The sequence below is a fragment of the Epithele typhae genome (assembly GCF_022376455.1).
Source record: "Epithele typhae strain CBS 203.58 chromosome Unknown BXZ73scaffold_2, whole genome shotgun sequence".
NCBI classification, from domain to species: Eukaryota; Fungi; Basidiomycota; class Agaricomycetes; order Polyporales; family Epitheliaceae; genus Epithele; species Epithele typhae.
Window position 1 is genome coordinate 1,033,875 of NW_025954193.1, and position 21,306 is coordinate 1,055,180.

Genomic DNA, 21,306 nt, shown 5'->3' on the forward strand with positions numbered 1-21,306 from the left:
CCTCCAGGTTGCGGTGATAACAGCTCTTGAGGGCTGTGTACGACTTCCGACCAGGGAAGAGCTCGTTGGAGCACTGCGAATCGATCGAGGGTGCGTGAGCCGATCGCTCTAACCTGGCTCCTCCTTTCCATTGAAGAGTCGGTCGCTCACCTCGCGGAACACAGTGTTCATCCTCGTCTTAAATGCATCCCAATGCTCGTCGTTATCCAGCATCCATGTGAAGAACCGCGTCTTCTCCTCTTCCGTCCAATGCTTCGCTCCACCATTGGGCCCAACATCCAAGTCCTGCACGTCGTCTGCGTCCAAGGTGTCTCCCGGACGGACCTTGCGCTTCTTCCCCGCGGCGTCGAGCGTGGAGACCGACTCGGGCTGCTTCCGCTTCACAGTCAGCGGCGGGGGCGACCCTACGTCCGTCTGAGTCTCGCCCTGCGTAGCAGCCTGCCGGGACTCGGCCTCCGGTGGCGAGCTGGGGTACATCATCTCTGGGGGTTGGGGCTGGGACCGGTGCGGACCGACGGGCGGGGGCTGGTGGGCGATGTAGGGCATGGCATGGTGCGGGTATCCGTCGGGGTGGGCATACGGGGCGTGCGCTCTGTGGTACGGGTCGGGCTGCGCGCCGGAGTCAGCTCAGCTCCGCATGGGGGTCCGCCACCAGCAACGCGTGCGATGGGACAGCCCTCGCGCTCCTGCGGCGACGCCCCGGGAGATCGCTGCGGGCGATGGGGAGAGCATCGTACGCACCTGTCCGGCGGGTGGTTGGCCCATCATCGCCGTCGGGGAGCGTGTGGCGTCCGTCGCACTGGAGGCAGCAGGGTCGGGCTGTTGGGGAGTATTCGCATGGCTGAATGAGCTGCGTACAGGACCGGGAAAGGGCGACGGTGAGCGTGGTGAGACCGAGGGGAGCGCGAGCACTGACCTCGACGACATTCTGGGGTGGGGCGAGTCGGCGACGCGACCAGCACCTCTGCGCCGAACCGGTTCGAATCAAAGAACAGTTGGCAGGCGCCTGGTCATATCGGAGTCAAATGAGGAGCACGGCCACGATCACATTTTTTCAGTCCGACCCAGACCGGGTTCAACAGAGTTCAGCACGTTGCTGTATCGCCGACCGGGCGGTGCCTCCGGTAATTTTCGACGATTCGTAACCTCGGACGCTCACATGCCATCTCGACATCCCGTGTGGATACATTTTCACAACGCCCGTCCACAGAGTCCCAGACTCAGCGCTCAGTCGTAAACGGTACACAAGTGGGTCATGTATAGACAGCGAATGTGAATGCAGATAAAGAGCGAACAACCAACATGGACAGCGAAAAGGAAAGAAAAAGTCTGGTGAGGCACCGACTACAGCGTCGGCTCGCGCCTTCCCCGTCATGCCCCGGAATCTCTCCTCCCTGTGCCGTTTGGCCGGTACATGTACGGATGTTGCGACGGTGCGTGGTTCGGTACGGTACTTGCCGCCGCGGCCGCCGCTCCATACGACGTTGTACCAGTGGGACGGGGCCGATAGTAACCTCGCTGATCGGCCGCCGTTGAGGGGGCCGGCTGGGGCTGGGGTGCAGGTGCAGGACTGGTAGAGAGGATGGACGTAGAACCAGCCATAGTAGGCAGAGGCCACGGAAGATTGTTTACAGCGGGAGAGGTGGTAGCTGCTGCTTGACGCGGAGTGGCGAGGGAGCTGGTCGCAGACGACGGCGGCCGTTGCGGTTGCATAGCAGGCGACGCATTGCTGACCGGGGTCGTGTGGGCGGTCATCGGACTGCGTGTGGGAGAGACCATGTTGGCGATTGCGTTTTGTTGCACGGGTTGGTGGTGCACCTGAGGCGGGGGCGGGGGAGGATGTGCGGGTTCGGGCTGAGGTTGAGGTTGAGGGGTAGGCTCTTCGTGACGACGTCTCTTAGTGCCACGGGTTGTGCTCTCTTTCAGCCCCAATGACGTCGCCTTCAAGAGGATTTGATGCCTACGCAGCGCACAGTGAACCCCATGTACAGGGAGTAGAAAATTATCGAACGTACCGCGTCCTGCTGTTTCCCCACTGGTGGATAACCCAATCCCACTCTATTTCTCCCTTGTTTGGGGCATTACCCATCTCCTTGCTCTGTTCGGCGAGCCTCTTCAGTCGGTCGGTCTCTTCTTCAGACCATGTACCCTGGTGACCTCCTGGTGCTGTGTTGCCCGTCGCCGCGCTGAAAGTGGAGATAGTTGCCGCATTTGACGGGATGGGCGGAGCCGGCGCGGGCGCGGGTGCGGGTTGTGGGACGGGCTGTGATGGCGTCGGTGTCGGTGTATGTTGAGGGGGTGCAGGGGCCGGGGCCGCTGCAGGAGCTGGAGGGGAGTTAGATGCCGGGGGACTTGCAGCGGGTGGGGGCGGCGCGGCGGCGTAGTATGGTGTTGCGCCCTGTGGCGGCGGGTAGTAGTACGGCGTAGTTGGGTATCGAGCACCAGCAGGCGGGGCATAGATTGGCGGGTAGTAGGGCTGGGCAGGCGGGGCCATGGGCGTCGCGTTCAAGGGCATCACAAACGTCTGAGGGTTGGTAATAACTGACCCAGGCGCCGGCGTAGCACCTGTCGGTGCACCGGGCGGGGGTGGGGGAGGCATGGCAGCATATGGAGGATACGTTGTTGTGGGGACGGGCTGGCCGACAAGTTGACTGGGATTTGCGAGCTACGCGGAGCTTGAGAAGACATACAACAGGAGGGACGAATGACATACAAGGTTGTCGCACACGCGTTTTGCTTCCGCGATGAGCATGAGCGGGTCAATTTTCGTTGCCGGACCCATCTGGTAGCATTGCGCAATAACCATAGGGGAGGCGGCTTTCTGTGACGCCAAACAGAGAGATACCATTGAGAAGCCAGTGAAAACACAATAAGGGCATGTACTCACAACCAGCTCTTCCGCGGCGTTATAGAACTCGGAGCACAAGTTTAGTGCGCGCCATTGGAATTCGTAAAACTGCTGGTTTTGCTGGGACATATTCGCCCCTGGGGCTGGAGGGTATTGGTAGAAACCCGGGTGTTGGGTATTTGCTGGAGCTTTGGATGTACTTCCAGAAGACACTCGGGGTTTGCGATTGCGAGAGCCTCGGGGGCGACCGGGCTTGCGCTTCTCAGAACCATCCTCGGCGGTTGCAGCGGAGTTCTGGTCTTGCGGGGCTGCGGGCTGTCTGTAGTCTGTAGAGGCTGGAGCCGCGGTTGAGCTTGTGAGATGCAAGCATGTTAGAGCCGAAGATGAGTGCATCTAGATTGGGCAGTGCTTACCCAGAGGAGCTCGACTGGGGATGAGCAGCGTGGACGCGGGGAGAGGAATGGCTGCTCGCGGAGTGGTGGGGGTGCTCAAGCTCGTGGTGGTCGAGCTCGCCCTCTGCGGCCTCGTCGTCGTCGTCTTCCTCCTCCTCCTCTTCGCGGTGACCAGAGCCGGCGCCATTCGTCACGGGAGCATGGGGGTGAGGGGCGTAGTGCGAGTAGTGCTGGCGGGGAGACGGGTGAGACTGAGAGACGAAGGAGGCGTTCAGGGCGTGCGAGAGAGGTTGATAATATTGGGGGTTGTCCATGATTTTGCGAGGACTATATGATAAAAGGCCGGAGATGGGTGTAACGCTGCGAGCAGGGCAGGTATCGATGTCGACAACAGCAACCAAACCCCGTGGGAACGCCCCTCCGCCGCCCTTGTCTTTCAGCGCGCCGGGCCCTTCATCGCCCTCCGCCCGCCCTCTCGCGCCCATAGAAGGCCCAGGCAGGTGCGCGGCCGACGCTGTGTGGCCATCCGCCCCCCAACATCCCCCCTGCGCGCGGGATACAGAGCGCGAACATGCATCCGGCCCTCAGCCTCCCCAATTTGTGCCGAGGACGAAAACCCGAGTGGACACAGCCGCCGACGACCGAACAAGGTTGCATCGTCACAGCACGCGTCACGTAGCTGCGTCACCGCCCTCAGATTCGGAGGTCGGGGGTCGTGACGAGTCACTCGAGCCGCACACGCGCGCCGTGAAGCGCGGGCCCGGAGCCTCCAGTCCTTGGACTTGAACCGCCATCTCGGCCTCAGCCTCCCCTTTCTCTCTCTCTCTCCTCCTGCCGACACCTCGCTGCCGGTGTGGCTCATTTTTGCACCACGGACTTTACACCCTCCACGCCCTCGCGCAATCGTTCTCAGCCCGACAACACGCTCGGTACGAAAGCGCCACTGCTTTCTGCCATGTCCCAAGCCGCTGCGTTCTCCAGCCCAACGCCACCACCTGGGAGCCGGGCAATAGCCTCTCATGCCCTCAGAAGAGCGGGCCTCATTGAACATGATGCCCGCATGAGGGACGTGTCTGAGAAGCCTGGGCGCAAATCCGCTCCTAAGCTGAACGCTAAACCTCGACACCACAAGCCCCGTGGCGTCGACTCAGTCCTGGGCAAGCCCCAGGCGATCCTTTCACAAACGGTAAATACTCACATCCTCGTCCGTTTTCTTCATTCCCTTGTAGCAGAGGAGTATCCCCGTGGTGTGCCCCCCTCCAAGCTTATTTTTGGCTCTTGTCTTCAAACACGACGCTCACGAAGTTCATCTTCCTTCTGTATCCTTCAACTTTCATCTCCGGCTCGACCAACATCTAGCTCAGGATGCGGGTTTCACCTGCCGGTCCCAACGCCGCGGCTCTAGTGAAGAATGGAATCACCCAGGCCCGTCACAAACGCATCTCTTTGAACGGGGGTGCAATGACCGAGAAGGTGATCGACCTGTGGAGGCAGTGGGTGCAGAGGCGGTGGAACGCGGAGGCGAAATTCCTCAATCTAGAGGTGCGTGGTGTCTCTGTCGGTGGACGCTTCATCTAAAGGTCATTATTAGCGCATCGCTCAAGACGATTTTTTGCGGCAAAATCGTATGTCAGTGCCATTAAATGACTCGTCGTCGAAGGAGATGCAAGTCATATTCAAGCTTGCTAGCAAGCTGAGGCCTGAGGTGAGTGGCGTGGGATCGAGTTCTTGACCGTGCTGACCTTCGATTGAGGTGGAGACGATCTCACTAGCCCATAATGGCTTCGAAAGTGCTCGCAGCTTGACGACACTCGCCCACTATCTGCCCCACTTGCAAAACCTTTCGTTGGAAGGCAACAAGCTTGTGGGCTGGCGAGATTTGGACTTCATCTCTGGCAGGAGAGGGCGACTGGAGAAGCTACGAGAGCTAATCCTGGTTGGCAACCCAGTACGGGAATTGGAATACAAGAACGGGCGAGCTGCAGGATACAAAAGGTGCGTCTATGAATGTCGTGTACCGGTACCTATATTCATGTTACGTAGCGAAATCGTGAGGAGATTCTCTTCGCTCGAAATGCTCGATGGAGAGCCCGTCGCAAGGGTCGGCTTTGATGCGCCAGCTTCATCATCCTCGTCGGTCGCAGCCCCACGTACGATGTTGTCGACCTTTGCCTGGAATATGGAACCATCGTTCATCGCGGGTGTCGATGGGTCCGTCGTCAGCAACTTCTGCATGAAGTTCTTCCCTCTTTTCGACAATCAGCGTACCGCTCTTCTTGATCTTTATGCCCCCAACTCCACCTTCTCTTTCTCCGCAAACACATCTATCCCTCCACGCGCTCGCGCTCAGAACCTGCATTACTCCAAAGAGTATCCGCACAACCGGAATTTGGAGTGGTCCACGTGGTTATCTGGCGAGCATGGTGGCTCACGCAACCTCGACCGTGTCAACACACTTCCCAAGGTCACTCAATCGTTACATCTGGGGAACGAGGCTATCATCAGGACGTTCTCAATCATGCCTAGTACAAGGCACGACGTCGCTGGTTCCGCAGAGAAATTTTGTGTGGACGCATTCCCTGTCCAGCAGGGCGAGCAGACGAACTTGCTCGTGACCGTCCACGGTCAATTCGCCGAGTGTGAGTGGCCTTCTTTTGCGAACGGAACACTTGACATTGGCTGAACTTTTTGGTTTAGTGCCATCGCAGGGCCTCCGGTCATTCGATCGATCATTTGTACTCGCAATTGCGCCAGAAAGATCTCGGTGAGTGAATGCGCGCTACTTTTAGCTGATGTGAGAACTGAGAATTTGCCGGCACTAGTGCGAAACAATGCGGGTGGGATGTGATGATTCTCTCGGACCAACTCGTTGTCCGCGGATATTCGCTTCCAGAATCTTGGCGTCCGGGTCCGCTTCGGACGCAAGCAGGAGACGTCTTGCCGTCCAAACAATTGCAGCAAGCACTGGCACCGGTGGTGAGTCTCATCAGGCATCGCGCGCGCGCGTCTCGTGTAGATGGCAGATCAGGGGTGTATAACAGTGACTGACTGCTTCTGTGTAGCCTCCACCTCAACGGGGTATGATGCAGGAGATCATCCTGCGCACCCGCCTCAACCTGCAGTACGCCGAAGAATGCCTGAAGAACAATGACTGGGACATAGAACGAGCGATGGCAAACTTCGGACAGGTCAAGGTGGGTCGGCCCGCGCTCTGATCCGACTCGACGCTCGACACGGCGGCTGATGATTACGTTTTAGGCGACTCTGCCAGCCGACGCGTATTTGCCCCAAGATGCGTTCCTGCCTTGAGCTGTGCCGCGCTAAGCTTCGGATGGATATACCGGCGTGCGAGTCCGGACGCGCAATCGGGTCCCCTCGTGTTTCTTGATCGTTTTGCTGGACCAGACTCTTCACACATCCCCTAGTACTCCGCCGTCCCCCAATTTCGGGCTCTCATCATCGTCGACCCTGCACTATCACTCGCAATATATGTAACCTACAGCCCACGATTATCCAGACGCATCCCTGTTGACTGTCGCTCCTCGTTGTTATCTCGCTTGCCGCACACCGCACACACTTTTTCATGCATCACAGCAGTACTACGTCGCGCCCACCCCTCATATATCGATATATCTCACCGTATTCGGCATTTGCTCGCGGCCTGCCTAGACGACTCGCTGGGCGGAGTGCGTATCGCGTGCTGGTGCCAGAGACGGGGACGTTTAGATGGGATGTCCCTTAATTATGAGACTTCTAGCCGACAAGCGAGGGGTTGAAACTGGAGACTCGGGTGAACCAGGACAATGGTCGCGTGCGATTGAGCAAAGACTCGGAGGAAGGAACAAACACGGGCGAAGACGCCGAGGCCGGCGTGGGAAGAAGGCGGGGTGCCCAAACGGCGGCTACCCAGTGTTTGGCCGCCTGGTGGCCCAAGGTGTGCGATTCTTCCGAGGGAGGACAAATGAATGTCCTCGAACGGGGCGTCGCGCCTGCCGTGCCCGCTGTCGCATACGATGCGCGTGCGGGGCACGAGGCATGTAGCCGACTCGAGACGGCAGGCGTCGCCCCAGAGCATGGTAGACGCTGATGCGGCGTGGCTCGCGCCTCGTGTCCCGACGCCCGCATCCTCCCCGCGCCTCTCTTACTTATACCGCCCACGGGCACGAGCCCGCTCCCTATCCCCGCTCCCTCCCACCGCCCGCTTTTTTCCGCGCCTCCTTCCGTCTTCCCGTCTTCTGCTTGTACGACCACTCGACGCCTGCTTGGCACCTCACCCTCTCCACCCACCAGCTCCTTACCCCCGACGCTTCACGCTATACCCCGCTCCCAACCCAGCTCCCCATCCATCTACCGATGACGATGTCTACCCACCCCCGCGCGCGAAGACGCACCGAACGCGCCGCACTGGATGCGGCCCTTCTCGACGCGGCCGCCCATGCGGACGCAGCAGGTGTGCGCGCCGCCCTCGAGCGCGACGCAGACGTGAACGTAACCGACGACGCGACCGGCCACACTGCCGTCACATGCGCGATCGCCGGAGACAGGTGCGTCTCCGCCTTCCCCGGTGTCCCCCATGGCCCCGCGCACGATGCTGAGCGGGCCCGATCGCACAGCGCTTGGGAGGAGGTCGACGTGTCCGACGCGTCTTTTGCGCTCCCCCGCCGGCTGGACGTCCTCCGGACGCTGCTCCGGAGCGAGACGATGAGCCTGTACGCGCTCAACGCGCCCGCGCGCGGCGTGACGCCCCTCGGGCTTGCGGCGTGGTTGAACGTCCCGGATATGGTGCGCGTGCTACTCGAGGAAAGCCGGGGTTTGGTTGCTGTTGATGGTACCGACTCTCTCGGGGTGACGCCATTGATGTGTAAGTGGTTTACGCATCTTGATACGCGATGTTGGCTTACACGGGTATTCAGATGCTGCTCGTGACGGGGTTGTCGAGGTTGCATCGTTGCTGGTGCGCATATGCGTTGGTTTGAATGCGGAGTATCGATGGCTGAGGCTTCTTTTCCAGCTATCACATGGTGCGCGCCCGGATATCCGGGATACACATCATCGAACCGCAGTATATTACGCACTTCGTCACCCAAAGTTGCTTTGGCTGTGCGAAGCCTCAATGCGTAAGCAGAGGCTCCGTGAATACTTCGTGAGTACCTGACCCCCGGTGAAAGGAGTATCCAGTCTGATATCCTCAGCAGAATGGCAACAAGCGTCAGCTACACAACTTACCTCATCCTCACTCTGCATATGCCCAATCCTTCGTCTCATCACCCGTCGACTCGTCTCACTGGCCTGTACCGTCAGAATCTGTTCTGCCGAAGTCCACCACTGCTCTCGCCAATGCCGTCATCGCTGGTGATCTCTCCGCTGTACATCAAATCCTCTTCCCGCCTTCACATCGTCCATCTGTACAAGTCAATCGTCTGGATCAGCAAGGATGGGCACCCATCCACTATTGTGTATGCTCTATGAATCCCTCCGTGGAGATTCTCGACGCCCTCTTTCTCGCTGGCGCGGACACCAGCTTGTACACTACCTCGAAACATGGAACGCCCCTACATGACCTCGCACGCCAGGCCCCAGAACCCTCCAGCCCCTTTAACGCCGCAAGACTACACGTTTTCATCCACCACCTCGTTCGTGAGCTACGCGCCCCGTTAGCCGCGACCGACGAGAACGACGAGACGTGCCTCCACGTCGCTGCGGAGCACGGGCAGAGTATGGACGTGCTTCTAGCGCTCTTGGCGTGCGACTCTCACAACACTGTCCGACAGATGAAGAACGCGCGAGGGTGAGCCGTTCAGCCTAGCGCGTGCTGTACGTACGCGTCGACTAACGAATTTGTAGTCTGACGCCCCTCGATGTCGCACGGCCTGAGCTTCGGATGGCCTTTGGCCCCGAGGCGGAGCCGGCGCGGAGCAATTCGGTCGCGTCTTTCCGCACCATTCGTCCGTCAACTACTTCGTCAACCTCAACATCGTCGTTCCTCAGCCTCATGGCTGTACCCCAGTCAACCTCCCACCGCCCGCCATCCCGAATGGACATGTCTCCGCTGGGGGACGTCGACCCCCACATGCTCGCTCGTCGCATTCTGGAGAACCTTACAATGGTCACTCAAGAGTCCGCCGCAGCGACATCTCTTGAAGCTGCGGGCCTGCGCGATATGCTCGAGGAGTCGTCGCATTTGGGCCAGCTCTGGGTGCAGAGTATGCAGGCGCGCATCCAAGACGCTGCGTGTGACCTACGCGACGCGCGCTCGCGGTTCAAGGAGGTCGATAGCTTGTTGCAGTCTACGACCAGCGACCTTGAACACGCATTCGGCACGTTGTTCTCGGACCATCGCGATAGCACCGACCGCGCCCGGAGACGGACCGTTGACTCAGATTCCACAGCCGTCTCAAGCAGCGGCTCGTCACTTGGCCGGAAAACGCGGTCCATGTCCGATCTGCGCTCCTCTTCCGAGAGCGTCAAGAAGGTCCCTGGTGAGCTCCCGTCGCTCACGATCTCCGAGGAAGACGAATTCCCTTCGGGCCCCGCAAGCGCCATCGAGCTCCCCATGGACAAGCCCTCGTCCTTCTTCAACGCTCTGCTCTCGCCTGTTCCCCGGGAGCTGCTCCACAAGCCGAGCGAACAGTCCTTCGACTCCGCGCGGACCGCGTCCCCGGGACAGTACAAGAAGGACGGTGCAGCAAGCGGGACGGCGAAGCTCAAGGCGTGGTTCCGGAAGAAGCTCCGTTTCGAGCTCCCCGATCTGCTTAATGAGACCAAGATAGTCGCCCCCGGCGAGCAGTCTCCTCGGGCTTCGCCGTTTTCTCCAGCACGGGAGAAGCAGGCCGTGGCAGCCGCGGCTTCGAGTGCGGATGCGGACTTAGCGGTTGCGCGTCAAGTCGTACAGATCGTGTGTAGTGATTTATCACGGATCGAGGGTGGTATGAATGATGTACGTGCCATTCAGAAAGTCTCGCTGACATCGTTTCGCTGACACCAGTTTGCTTGCAGGCGGATCAACTCCTGGCGCTTGCGTCCAACCTGCTCTCGCAAACAGACCGCCGGCTGAAGGCTATCATCGTCGTAAGTGTAATGACAAGCCGCCTCATGCTTCATCTCATCTGTTCTGTCACAGAACCGCCGGAACATTCTTGAAAACTCAAGGTTATGCGAACTCGATGACTCCGAAGACCCGATGCTTGCCGCCCTTTCCACCCCTACACGCCCCGTCAACCATGACTGTGTTCCCTTCCCTATGACTCGTTCCCGCGCCGACAGTGGCTCCGACGGCTCGCTTCTGAGCCCTTCTTCAAGCCCACCCATCTCGGCCGGCTCGTCGATGATCTCCCTCGCGGACACGCTCATTGACTCCGACGACGATGACCTGCGGACAATCCGCCGGCTGCTTACACGCCGCGTCGAGGCCCGCACGGACGGCGCGTTTGACGAGGTCGAGAAGGCGATGTCGTGGTTGCGCATCGTGCAGGACACGCTCCGGACCCTCCGAAGGACGCAAGCCGCCTCGCTCCCCCTCGTGCTCGCCCAGTAGCGGCCGTCCCGTTCCTTCATCGGCGCGCTGCCAACACCCCTGTACATGTACAGCCTCATTCACCCCTCCCCTATCCTTCGGATCCATGGCTCGCCACCGAGGCCGCGGACATGTATACTGGAACACTCGCATCATGTTCCTCAGCACGCTCAAAATATTGTTGTAGTTTAGGCTTCACGCCCATGCATGACCCCCACTCACAGCTCACAATCACCCCAATCCCCCCACCTATCCATCCCGTCCTTCATGTCCCAGCGACGAACCATCTATCTATGTTGTATATATTACGAAACTGTAGAGTTAGCCCGCTCGCTCATGTCGCTTACGAACGCTCCCGTGCTCCGTCCTGCCGCTACGTTTGCCTCGGCTCTCCTCTCCACATCTCATCCGCTCCGTGCTCGCATCTCGTCGCCTCCTGCTCCTCTGTATCTAGCTGATTCTGCTGTCGATAGTTCATAGACCGCTTTTCGCGTTGCTCTCGCTGTACATAGCTTTCGCCCTTCACATAGTTCACCCATTTGTACTGTAGCTACATCGTAGACATGCATCACCTCTGGCTCAGGCCCATGACCAAACAGGTTTTTGCTGGTGCAGATGCACCGCATCATCTATCTTTTTGAGTGTGTGCGTGCTAGTCAGCAATGTATTGTGCATGTTCTAGTGGATAAGTTGGTTAGAAGAGACCATGCATTTGTACACACCGAGATGGGCGCTTTGCACCATACTCTCCGAGTGGTCCGCGGCCCGCGGTCGTGCGCTCGCCTTGCCTCAGTACTAGTACTTCAACGCAGCTCTGCTCATCCCTCTCGCATGCTCGCATCATAACATGGCTACTTCAGGACCGTTCAATGCGCCAGCAGTGGTCCTGGAAGGCTTCAAGGAGCGCGCGGAGTCGCTGGCCGTCCAAGGTACGTACCGCTCGCACCGTTACCCCGCATGCGTTCTGAACGCTCAGGCTAGGCGACAAGCTCTTTGTCGGCACTTCCATCGGAAATTTATACGTGTACTCTTTTGGAGAAGGAGGAGGTCCTGCGGAGCTCGCGGATACCAAGAAATCGTTGTGTCGGCGGAGTATAGACCAGATATCCTACGTCAAGGACGTCAACTCTCTGGTCATTCTATCCGGTGCGTCGTCTGATTGCCTGCGTGGAGGCTATGTGCTGAACGTCAGCTTGTCAGAAACCCTGCTTACTTTATTCCCCTACCCTTCGTTCACCCCACATACCCCGCTGGTGAAGACCAAGGGTGCCGTATGCTTCGCGGTACACACGTGTATCGAGTACTCCGGCGGACATGACGGAGGAGGATTGGGCTCTCCTGGGAAAGGCAAGGAAGTACCTTCGGTGGTCACCAAGCTGGCGGTGGGCTGCAAGCGCAAGATCGTGATATATTCGTGGAGGGACGGAGAGCCTCAGGAAGCTCAGGTGCGTATGCCTTCCGAACCTTGCTTTTGCGATCCACCAACCCTGTGTAGGAAATCGTTGCTCTTGCCCATTCACCGCGAGCCATCGCGTTTGTCAATGGGGAAACCCTGTGCTGGGGACATACTCCCTCGGACTACTGCCTCACCTCCCTGAAGACGTCCATAACCATCGATGTGACGACCCCTATCCCCACCGGAACGTCTGGAAGCAGTATTGGAGGCATGAGTCGCACCGCCCTCACCGGTCTGGGTGGATACATGACGTTGGGTCTCGGTGCGAAGGCTAAGCCTAACGTGATAAATGTGCGCGACGACGAGGCTCTCATCGCCAAAGACAGTGAGCTTTCAACGGTTCCTTAACAGGAGCGTGTACTCAAACTCGATGTACAGACACTGGCTTCGCCGTAGGCACAGAAGGGAAGACTGTCCGAAGCGATTCCATTGACTGGCCGGCATCACCAGAAGATCTCGGTCAGTGCCGCATTGGTTCGCATACAGTGATTTGCTGAACATCTCACTGTACAGCGATTGTCAAACCCTACGTGTTCTCCATTCTCCCATCTGGTTCGGTTCCCATCTCCCAGCTTCCAGGCTCGTCCACCGCCACCGCATCGACATTCGTGCCCTCACCGGTCATCGAGATCCGCTCTTCCCTATCATTTTCCCCCGTACAAACAATACCCTTCCCGCCAAGTTCCGAGGATACCCAGGCCACCACCGCAACACACACCGTACGCTTGCTCAGTCCATCGCCAGGATCGAAGTCTCCTCTGTTCGTCCTCACCACGCCTGTCGACCGCGTGGCAGCGACGGCAGCAGGTAGTGCGATTTGGTGCTTCCGTATGAAGCCATGGATCCAGCAGATCGATGAGCTCATTGACGCGGGCTGCTACGCTGACGCTTTATCGCTGCTGGAGTCTCTCGATGCTGCACTGATTGTGGACAAGGTCGGTCCTTCTCCCCCCACCTGATTGTATAGGTTGCTGATTGCGCTTGTTCATGTAGGAGAAACGACAGCGACAGGTTCGGGCCCTCCAGGCTGTCGATGACTTCCGCAACGCAAAGTACAACGAAGCCATCGACGCCTTCATCGAGCTAGACATCAACCCCGCCAAAGTGGTTGCCCTTTACCCGGAGAGCATCGCAGGCCGGTTATCCGTTCCCCGGGACGAGTGGATTCCGTTGTTTGGTGGACCGAGGCTGGTCAAAGTCGAATGCCCATCACCGCCGACTGCATCTACCGATGACGCCGCGAGCAAGGCCCAAGACCCAGAGGGCGTCTCCCAGAGTCCGGACACGTCCTCGCCTCGAGTTCCTACACCTTCTGGTTCCGTTCGTGGACTCAGCGCGTTCAAGGGTCTAGAGGGCCTCATGGGTGGTGCGAAGGACGACGACACCGCGTCTATCCGAAGCGTCAAACGTCCTCCAAAGCCGGGTACGTCCCTGCACCCGCGTGCTTGCACCCCACGCCCTATTGACTGCCGCCTTCCGGCCTGCAGACAACTTCCACCGCTCCATCGAGACCCTGATGCGTTACCTCTCCGACCGGCGGCCGAAGATCGCGGGTGCGCTCTCCGCATTCCACATCACGCCCACACAGTCGCACGAGATGCCAGTGCTGTCCGCGACGTCGACCGCGGACCTGCTCGCGCTGCCGAGCGCGCCGCTCTCGCAGCTCACACCCGAGGAGCTCGTGCGCTTCGCGCAGATCGTCGACACCGCGCTCTTCAAGTCGTACCTGCTCGTCCGCCCGGGGCTGCTGGGCCCGCTGTGTCGTGTGGGGTGGTGCGAGGTTTCCGAGGTGGAGGAACTGCTGAGGGAGCGTGAGGTGAGCGAGCAGGAATCAGTTTTGTTGCCGAGGGCGTGGCTGAAAAGTCATTTTCTCAGAAATATCAGGAGATGATTTATCTGTACGGCGGCAGGAAGATGCACAACAAGGCACTGGAGCTGCTCAAGCAGTGAGTGGATTCGTTTGTCGCATGTCGCATGTACTGACCACTGTGTGGTACAGGCTCAGCGAGAAGGAGACGGACATGCGCGACAAGCTGATGCCCACAGTGAACTACCTGCAGCGGCTGGGTCCTGAACACCTGGAGCAGATATTTGGGCACTCTCGCTGGGTCTTCGAGCAGGATCGCGATACCGCGTTCGAGGTCAGCTTGCGTTCTTGTTCAGGACCATGACCACATTAACAATGACGGCTACTCTAGATTTTCACCTCCGAAGAGGTTGAGCTTCCCAAAGAGCGCGTCGCGGACTTCTTGCAAAGCTTAGACATGTCAATATGCGCGCGGTTCATTGAATTTCTCATCGCCGAACGCGCAGAAACGTCTCAAGAGTTCCACGATCGCCTCGCCGAGCTGTATCTATGCATGACAATGAATGACAGGAGGCGTGGTGGTGATGGTGGGTGCCCTTCATCATGAAAATCGAGGTGTCGACCTCATTGCCTTCCTCGTGACAGCGTGGAAAGGCAGCTACGAGAAGCTTCTGCACTTCATCTCCGATACGAGCATCTACTCCCTCGATCGCCTGTTTGGCTTGCTCCCATCCGAAGGTTGGTCCTTCCATCCCTGATAACCCCCTCACCCTCAAACGCTTTCCCGTAGACCTCTTCGAAGCGAAGGCCATTCTTCTAGGTCGTCTCGGTCGGCACGACGCAGCGCTCGAAGTGTACGTCTACAAGCTCCAGGACTTCCCCAAAGCCGAGGACTATTGCAAGCGCATATATCAACCGCATTCGCCCACTGCCTCCGTTTTCCTCACCCTTCTCCGTATCTACCTCCTCCCCGGACCCGCCGCGCCTCCCGGTGGGGCAGCAACACTCCTCCCGCCTGCGCTCGCCCTCATCAGCCGACACTCCCCGCGTTTGGACCCGGTTGCCACGCTGGAGCTCCTACCACCACTGGTGACCGCACGTGATGTGGAGGCATTCCTGCTCGAGGCACTGCACGCGCCGCGGTTCGACACGCGCGTGGTGCGGCACCTGCAAAAGGCACGCGAAGAGCAAGTCGCCCGCAAGCTAATGGTACTGCAGTCGAAGCGTGTGCGGATCACGGAAAGTAGGATGTGAGTGGTGCCTGTAGAGGCTGTGACAGCTCGCCTTTACTGATGGAGTGTGTATAGATGCCCTCAATGCCACAAACGCATTGGGAACAGCGTCATAGCCGTGCACTCCCCACAGTGCGTGCCGTTCGTGCATGCACCCGTGTTGTCACTGATAAAATTTGTCCAGCGGTGAAGTGACACATTACCAGTGCCGCGAGTCTTTCGCTCGGAAGTTGAAGGAGACATGGGTTTGATGCGTCATAACACGATCAACCGCGACTCATTTCTTTCGGAAATGGATATCCATATGACTCCACACTTTCTACGGTATTACTCATACATCGACATCATGCAACCACGCTCGCTTTAATTGTCATCCGTTCTACTCGTTGATCTTGCGAACAATGTTCATCTCCTAAGAAAGCAAGGGTGTCAATGTGGGGTAACAGTCGGATATTTGCATGTCACTGACCTGGTAGTTGGTCGACTTGCCTGTCTTGTCGTTCTTGATGGAGAAGCGCTGAGACTGAGCGAACTCGGTGAGCTCTTCATAGCACATCACAACATCAATTGCACTCACGCCGTCCTCAGCGTCGAAAACGTTCTCGACGACGCCGGTGGAGTGAGCAACATTCTCCTCGCCGCCTTGTGAAATGTCAGCACAGATTCTGTACGCTACACAAAGAGATCTCACCTCCAATTGGGCGGTACTCGACCTTGTCGCCCTTGACGTAGTGGACCATGGTGATTATGTGGATGCGAGAGTGAATGCGAGAAGTCGTCGAGGGCGTGCAAGCGTTGGCGAGTCGGTGGTCGGATCCCCAGGGCTTTATAGCATTCGCTCGCCCTGCGCACATGCGGTCATCATTGCGTCAACGTCGCGCCCCGCCCGATCGCTCTCACCGAGCTCGCTTGCATTGCAGGCTCGTTCGCTGCCGCTCCTTTCTCTGCCGCGGTAGTGACGCAATGGCGGGAAGCCCGATCGCGCCTGCCGCGTCACGCATCCCAGCGAGAGCGTCCGTCAGGCGCTCCACCTTCGCGCTGCTTGGGCAGAGAATCGAACCCTCGGCGGGAGCGGCGAGAATGGTTGATGAAAGCCAGGGCGGGGAGAGACATCCAAGAGGTGAGCGCTTCTTCCATGGGCTCACACATCTGAGCTACCTACAGTACTATGCTCTTGTCAAACTGTCTTCTGGTACAGAGTTTTCGCCCTATCTGGTAGAGAGGTACAATGAATGCTGGAAAACCATCGCCTCGCGAGAACACGCACTTTGCTGTGCACGCCCTCTTCAGTCGCTCTCGCTTCGGTCTGCACGTCCCTTACCTCACGATAGCTCACGCGGACCGGAAGGTGACTCGTTTGTTTCCAGTTGGATATGTGTAACGCCTGGTATCTACTGGGCATTACTACCACCCTTCGGTGCCACTGATGCATGGCAGCCCAAAAAATCAATCGGCGTATCCACGAGCATTCCAGTACTCTGAGAACAATCACAACGACGATGCCTGTGTAGAGTCAACACTGCTGTGAATCGGTTCAGCGATCAACGAGACCTTCAGCCGGATGAACAAAGTGCTGTCAGTGAAAGTTGTTTGTAGGTAGAGCCTAGTACTACAAGTTTGAGGGTTTGCGAAAGGGCACGTGCGAAAAGCATTTCATTCAGGTGCTCGCTAAATGTAGATCCATCGCAACGTTGCAGGGACGGGAGCTAAGTCACTTTGCCGGAGTGGTTAACGGGATCGCCTGCTAAATGCATACAGCGGTTGGGCTTTGCCCGCGAGTGTTCGAATCGCTCAGGTGACGCTTTTTGCTGCAGGCGCCCAGCAACTGGGCGTCAAGGCATGCCACCAGTGTCGCGTAAGCTAGAATACCCGACTCCCGTGTCTGCTCGTATCGTCTCTTGATTCCCCACTCCTCCCCCTTCCCATCTCCACCTCCATCATCTCCGGCATGTCCGAGCACTTGAACCGTGAAGAGGAGGACCTTCTCCAGGTATTTTCATGCTCCTCGTACGTTTCACACTGGCAGTCTGACTCCGACCTCTGTGACAGTCTGCCCTTTCGACCGCATTTTCCCCTGCCGACTTGCCTCGCCAGCCTGCAGCCCCACTAGAAGCCACGCAGCCCCCCGCACCATCTGCACCAGCAGCCTCGCCCACCCCTGCACACCCGCCTCCCGCACCACTGGACGCCGTGCCGGCGGCCGAGTCGACAGAGGACGTGTGGAAGGCGGAGTATGAGCAGAACCTCGCGGAGTGGCGCCGGCAGAACGCAGAGCAGCGCGAGAAGGCGGAGCGGACGCGGGCGGAGTGGGAGGCCGTGCGCGAGCGCGAGCGCAGGGAGGGCAAGTCGCGGGAGAGCGTGTTGAGCCTCGGCGAGAGCCACGGCGGGTGGGAGACCCTCGGGGCGTCCGCCGCCGGCTCGTCCTCCTCGGCGCCGTTGGCGGAACCGGCGAAGCGTGAGGGGGCGAGCGGAGGGGCGAAGGGCGGGGAGCAGGGCAAAGAGGTGCGTGCGGGGACGGCTTCGCGCTTTCAGAAGCACTGACCGATGTGCTGTGCGCTGCAGACTGCGTCGACGACGACCCCCCACCCGCGCACGACAAGGTCGGCTCGAACCCGACCTCGGAGCCCGATTCGAAGCAGGACAAGTGGGACTCGATGGCGTCCTCGATGACCTCCTCGTTCCCCTCCATGTCTTTCCCCTCCGACCCTCACTCACCCCTCTCCTCGGGGGCGCGCCGTGACCTCGCGCCAGCTCCTGTGCACACGCACGGACACGGGCACCATCATGGGCACCACGAGCATCACGACATCGCACCCCGGCAAGAGGAGCGGCGGACGGCGACGGTTTCGGTGTTCGATTCGTCACTGAGCCCGAAGACGCGCGCGCTCGCGCTCGTCTCAAGCTTGGCCATCAACCTGCTCCTGCCGTTCGTGAACGGGGTCATGCTGGGGTTCGGGGAGATATTTGCTCGGAACGTGGTCGTGCAATGGTTGGGGTGGAAGATTCCGGGTACGGCGAGCACTGCGGGGTCAAGAGGGAGTGGGCGAGTTGCGTCGAGCGTAGGGTTTGGAAGGCGTTAGAGAAGAGCATATACCATCGATGCGGCACAGAAAGTATGCCGCAATGGATCACGTCATACCTCCTGCTGCATGCATAGAGACGAGCGTATGTGACGAACTCCTCGAGCAGATATATGGTAATGCATGTGCCAGTTAATCCAGGCCTAGGTAGGCAAGGTCCAGACTCCATATGGGGTATCGTTACGACATACTTTGCAATACGCCTTGTACGACCTCTTCCTGTCTCGCGAGCCACACCCCGAAAGCAGGGGTACGAAGCCATCGCTCGTAGAATTCACGCTGCTTCGTATTACTCTTGAAAGGTAGAGGCGAACCATGGGCTTTGAGCGAAGCGAAAAAGGCAGCATCTTGGAATGGCTTCAGTCGTGCGGCTGCGCTCAGATTGGAGCGTGACTCGCTCGGGGTGGGAATGAGTGTCTGGAGGTATCTTTGCAAAGGAACCAAGAGGGCGTTCGTCCGCGCAGTGAAGTGTTGACGCATTGCCTCCGACGCCGCACGTCCTACAAGCGTCTCGGTTAGAGGGGGTTGGTATTCCATGTGCAAAAAACGTACGAGCTGGTTCGGAACCTCGACATGCCTGTTCCAATTGCTTGAGCACAGCATGGTCTCGCGATGTGTATCGTTTATGTGTGGATTTCCAGCCGGGTGCGGGGCCAACCACGATTCCCGGCGACGCGGATCCGTTCTTCAGAGCGGGCTGGCTATTTATTCACGTTTTTAATAATAAAAACTCGCATCGAGAGAATCTTGTTACTCACGGCAGAGCGCGGCCAAGGCTAAGAATATTTGGCCAGTGCTTGCATGCTCTCTCGAAGAATGGATTTGTGACACCGATCAATAATCCGGAGGGCGGTGTCCGGGGATTCACCAGGGCAATATGGTCGGCGTCGTGTATTGTGAAAAACGGCCGGAAGTCTCCAGAGAGCGGTATCTGCAGATAGCATGAAGACGGACTCTGAAATAACCACATATCAAACTTCACGTACCGGGCGAATAAGATCTCGTAGCCACCACACCGCTGCACTTGACATGGCTGGTGATGGGCTGAATATCAACATGGGCTCGCTGAGAACCACACATTCCCATATGGACCACAAATGCGACACTACGGCTTCGAAGTGGTTGATCATAGGAAGATCCGAAGGGCATATGGACGCCAGAATCTGCAACGAGCAATCAGAGTCCGGTAAAAGTGCGAGTTGAAACCAGACAAACCTGTAGATCTGTTTCGTTCAAACGAGCTGGTGTAATGGCTGACATCGATTGTTGCGTCTCGATGGCCTCTGGTAGCTCGACATGAAGGACGGTGCCAAGGAACCCCAGTTCAGAAGTAGTTCCAGGAAGAGGATCTGACCTTCCTTCCAAAGGGTTAGATACCGTATTAAACCAACTAGGGCGACTCACCAGTTGGATATGTTGTGGCATGCCGCCTCCAGCATAGGACCGCCGTGAGTCATGAATGATGGTGCAAGCTTGGAAATTAGGGTATAGAAGAGGTTTGGGTATGCGAGATGTGATAGAACTACAATTGATGTCTAGCAAGTACCATGAGACGAGGATGCTTTCGTGATGTAAGATACCACTGACCTGTTGGTACCCTCGTTTTGACGAAGCATCCTTGGTTCGCGTGAAACAGGAGAATCCGTATATGAACCCGTCCAAAGTGGTGGGTCGAGGAGCGTCCGATTCCCGAGGTTCTCCGTCTACATGACTTCGAAGACGCATGCGGAATGAATGCGTCTGCGAACCCTCTTCAAAGTGAGCGGAGTCTGGGAAGGACGAAAAAGCACTGACATGCCGTCAGCCTCCGTTAGTATTTCCCAGAGCCGGGCGCATATACTCACATATTCTGCGCCTCAGCATGAGTGAGGCCCAAAGGAGGATACATGCTAGTGATCTTCGGTCCGACATCCAGGTCGAAGTTGACTGAGATGGGTCTTCAGAAACCGTGCCCATACACCAGAGAATGACCACGCACCGGTCACAAGGCTCAGAATCCACCGTCGTAGCTTCGCTACCTTCTCCGGGCTCATGGCAAGACCGTCCAGGCTCAGCCTAGTTCTGTGCATGGCGCTGCGAGGGATGCGCGGCAACGTTTGGGAGCGCGAGACTTTCCTCCTGGGTCCCGAGTCTAGCTTGGTGGGTGGGCCGGTGTAGGTGAGATTAGGCGAAGACGGCGACCTAAGTGATCCATTTGTATGGGGCCCAAGAGATACCGGGGACTCTATGGCTATGGTCAAGGCCGCAAGTGGGCGCGAGCGAGGTGGAGGGGATTCCAGTGGGTGCGAGAGGCTACTGAGCCCGATGTCGACCTCGTAGTCATTATCCACCGCTGTCATGACTGAAACAGTCATAAATCAGAGGCTGTAGCGGCGTGTGTGGTGGGGGGAGAAGCCAAGGTGAGGTGCGCTCCACGCGCATTGGGTCGGGAGGTGACATCGGCGTCGACGCACTTTGAGGCTCGTCTCCATTTCCGTCTGCGACTTCCATCACCTCGTTGCATCCTCTCTTGCTCTGCCGGCGCGTGGCTCTCTGTGGCGTCTCCCCCGCTCCTCACCTCGAACACGCCTTGTGTGGGGCCATAACATGGCAGGAGCCAATTACATGGGAGGCAAGAGGTGCGTACCGATGAATACTAGCTCTCCAGCGATCATCACATAGACTTCCCTGGCAACTCCTCCGTGATTCGTTCTGGCGCATGTGCGCGTGTTCATTGCGCGCATATCACGACAGGAACGCCGCGCGCGCGAGGGTGAAGGACGTCACCGGAAAGGCTCAGCGAGCACACTTCGGCAAGAAACGCTTTGAGATCTTCAGGACGGGTTTGGGACGCAGCGGGGTAGCTTCAGCAACCTCAAGCAACACCACTGCGAGAGGGCCTCCGGATATCAACCTCGCTCACGCGCGGCGATTGCGAGACATTTCGGGGGCTCAAAGGAGGGAAGAGGGAAGCATGAGACCACAACCGGCGACTGGGC

At 58.3% G+C, this 21,306-nt stretch overlaps 7 protein-coding genes and 1 non-coding gene across 8 annotated transcripts; 5 read left to right on the top strand and 3 right to left on the bottom strand.

The window, feature by feature from the left end:
• Window positions 1-1,371: 1,371 nt before the first annotated feature.
• BXZ73DRAFT_38764 (uncharacterized protein) lies at window positions 1,372-3,554 on the bottom strand (the record flags this gene model as incomplete). Its single annotated transcript, XM_048018248.1, has 5 exons — window positions 1,372-1,960; window positions 2,016-2,665; window positions 2,714-2,821; window positions 2,888-3,200; window positions 3,262-3,554. The coding sequence occupies 5 exons, from the start codon at window positions 3,552-3,554 to the stop codon at window positions 1,372-1,374; spliced, it is 1,953 nt and encodes a 650-aa protein (XP_047883258.1).
• A 1,147-nt stretch (window positions 3,555-4,701) lies between these two features.
• BXZ73DRAFT_39020 (NTF2-like protein) lies at window positions 4,702-6,549 on the top strand (the record flags this gene model as incomplete). Its single annotated transcript, XM_048018300.1, has 8 exons — window positions 4,702-4,782; window positions 4,832-4,945; window positions 4,994-5,235; window positions 5,284-5,879; window positions 5,938-6,004; window positions 6,063-6,216; window positions 6,303-6,434; window positions 6,499-6,549. 8 exons carry the CDS (start codon window positions 4,702-4,704, stop codon window positions 6,547-6,549), a joined length of 1,437 nt encoding a protein of 478 aa, XP_047883259.1.
• Window positions 6,550-7,599: 1,050 nt separating this feature from the next.
• BXZ73DRAFT_38495 (ankyrin) lies at window positions 7,600-10,774 on the top strand (the record flags this gene model as incomplete). The annotated part of the gene is made up of 8 exons (XM_048018205.1): window positions 7,600-7,784; window positions 7,854-8,101; window positions 8,154-8,194; window positions 8,252-8,383; window positions 8,436-9,028; window positions 9,085-10,177; window positions 10,237-10,308; window positions 10,361-10,774. 8 exons carry the CDS (start codon window positions 7,600-7,602, stop codon window positions 10,772-10,774), a joined length of 2,778 nt encoding a protein of 925 aa, XP_047883260.1.
• Window positions 10,775-11,600: 826 nt separating this feature from the next.
• BXZ73DRAFT_86791 (uncharacterized protein) lies at window positions 11,601-15,499 on the top strand (the record flags this gene model as incomplete). Its single annotated transcript, XM_048024315.1, has 15 exons — window positions 11,601-11,682; window positions 11,735-11,899; window positions 11,954-12,198; window positions 12,249-12,534; window positions 12,588-12,668; window positions 12,723-13,144; window positions 13,203-13,632; window positions 13,697-14,025; window positions 14,085-14,155; window positions 14,209-14,350; window positions 14,408-14,603; window positions 14,662-14,754; window positions 14,807-15,266; window positions 15,324-15,380; window positions 15,433-15,499. The coding sequence occupies 15 exons, from the start codon at window positions 11,601-11,603 to the stop codon at window positions 15,497-15,499; spliced, it is 3,126 nt and encodes a 1,041-aa protein (XP_047883261.1).
• A 128-nt stretch (window positions 15,500-15,627) lies between these two features.
• BXZ73DRAFT_96260 (uncharacterized protein) lies at window positions 15,628-15,988 on the bottom strand (the record flags this gene model as incomplete). Its single annotated transcript, XM_048027025.1, has 4 exons — window positions 15,628-15,660; window positions 15,718-15,771; window positions 15,826-15,890; window positions 15,940-15,988. The coding sequence occupies 4 exons, from the start codon at window positions 15,986-15,988 to the stop codon at window positions 15,628-15,630; spliced, it is 201 nt and encodes a 66-aa protein (XP_047883262.1).
• A 970-nt stretch (window positions 15,989-16,958) lies between these two features.
• BXZ73DRAFT_t9 lies at window positions 16,959-17,049 on the top strand. Its single transcript has one exon. It is a non-coding gene; the product is annotated as a tRNA-Ser (tRNA).
• A 147-nt stretch (window positions 17,050-17,196) lies between these two features.
• BXZ73DRAFT_73435 (uncharacterized protein) lies at window positions 17,197-18,328 on the top strand (the record flags this gene model as incomplete). The annotated part of the gene is made up of 3 exons (XM_048021894.1): window positions 17,197-17,238; window positions 17,298-17,754; window positions 17,811-18,328. The coding sequence occupies 3 exons, from the start codon at window positions 17,197-17,199 to the stop codon at window positions 18,326-18,328; spliced, it is 1,017 nt and encodes a 338-aa protein (XP_047883263.1).
• Window positions 18,329-18,508: 180 nt separating this feature from the next.
• BXZ73DRAFT_86792 (DUF1630-domain-containing protein) lies at window positions 18,509-20,397 on the bottom strand (the record flags this gene model as incomplete). Its single annotated transcript, XM_048024316.1, has 9 exons — window positions 18,509-18,828; window positions 18,881-19,029; window positions 19,087-19,259; window positions 19,315-19,491; window positions 19,544-19,682; window positions 19,733-19,863; window positions 19,916-20,117; window positions 20,173-20,254; window positions 20,307-20,397. The coding sequence occupies 9 exons, from the start codon at window positions 20,395-20,397 to the stop codon at window positions 18,509-18,511; spliced, it is 1,464 nt and encodes a 487-aa protein (XP_047883264.1).
• Between the last annotated feature and the right edge of the window lie 909 nt (window positions 20,398-21,306).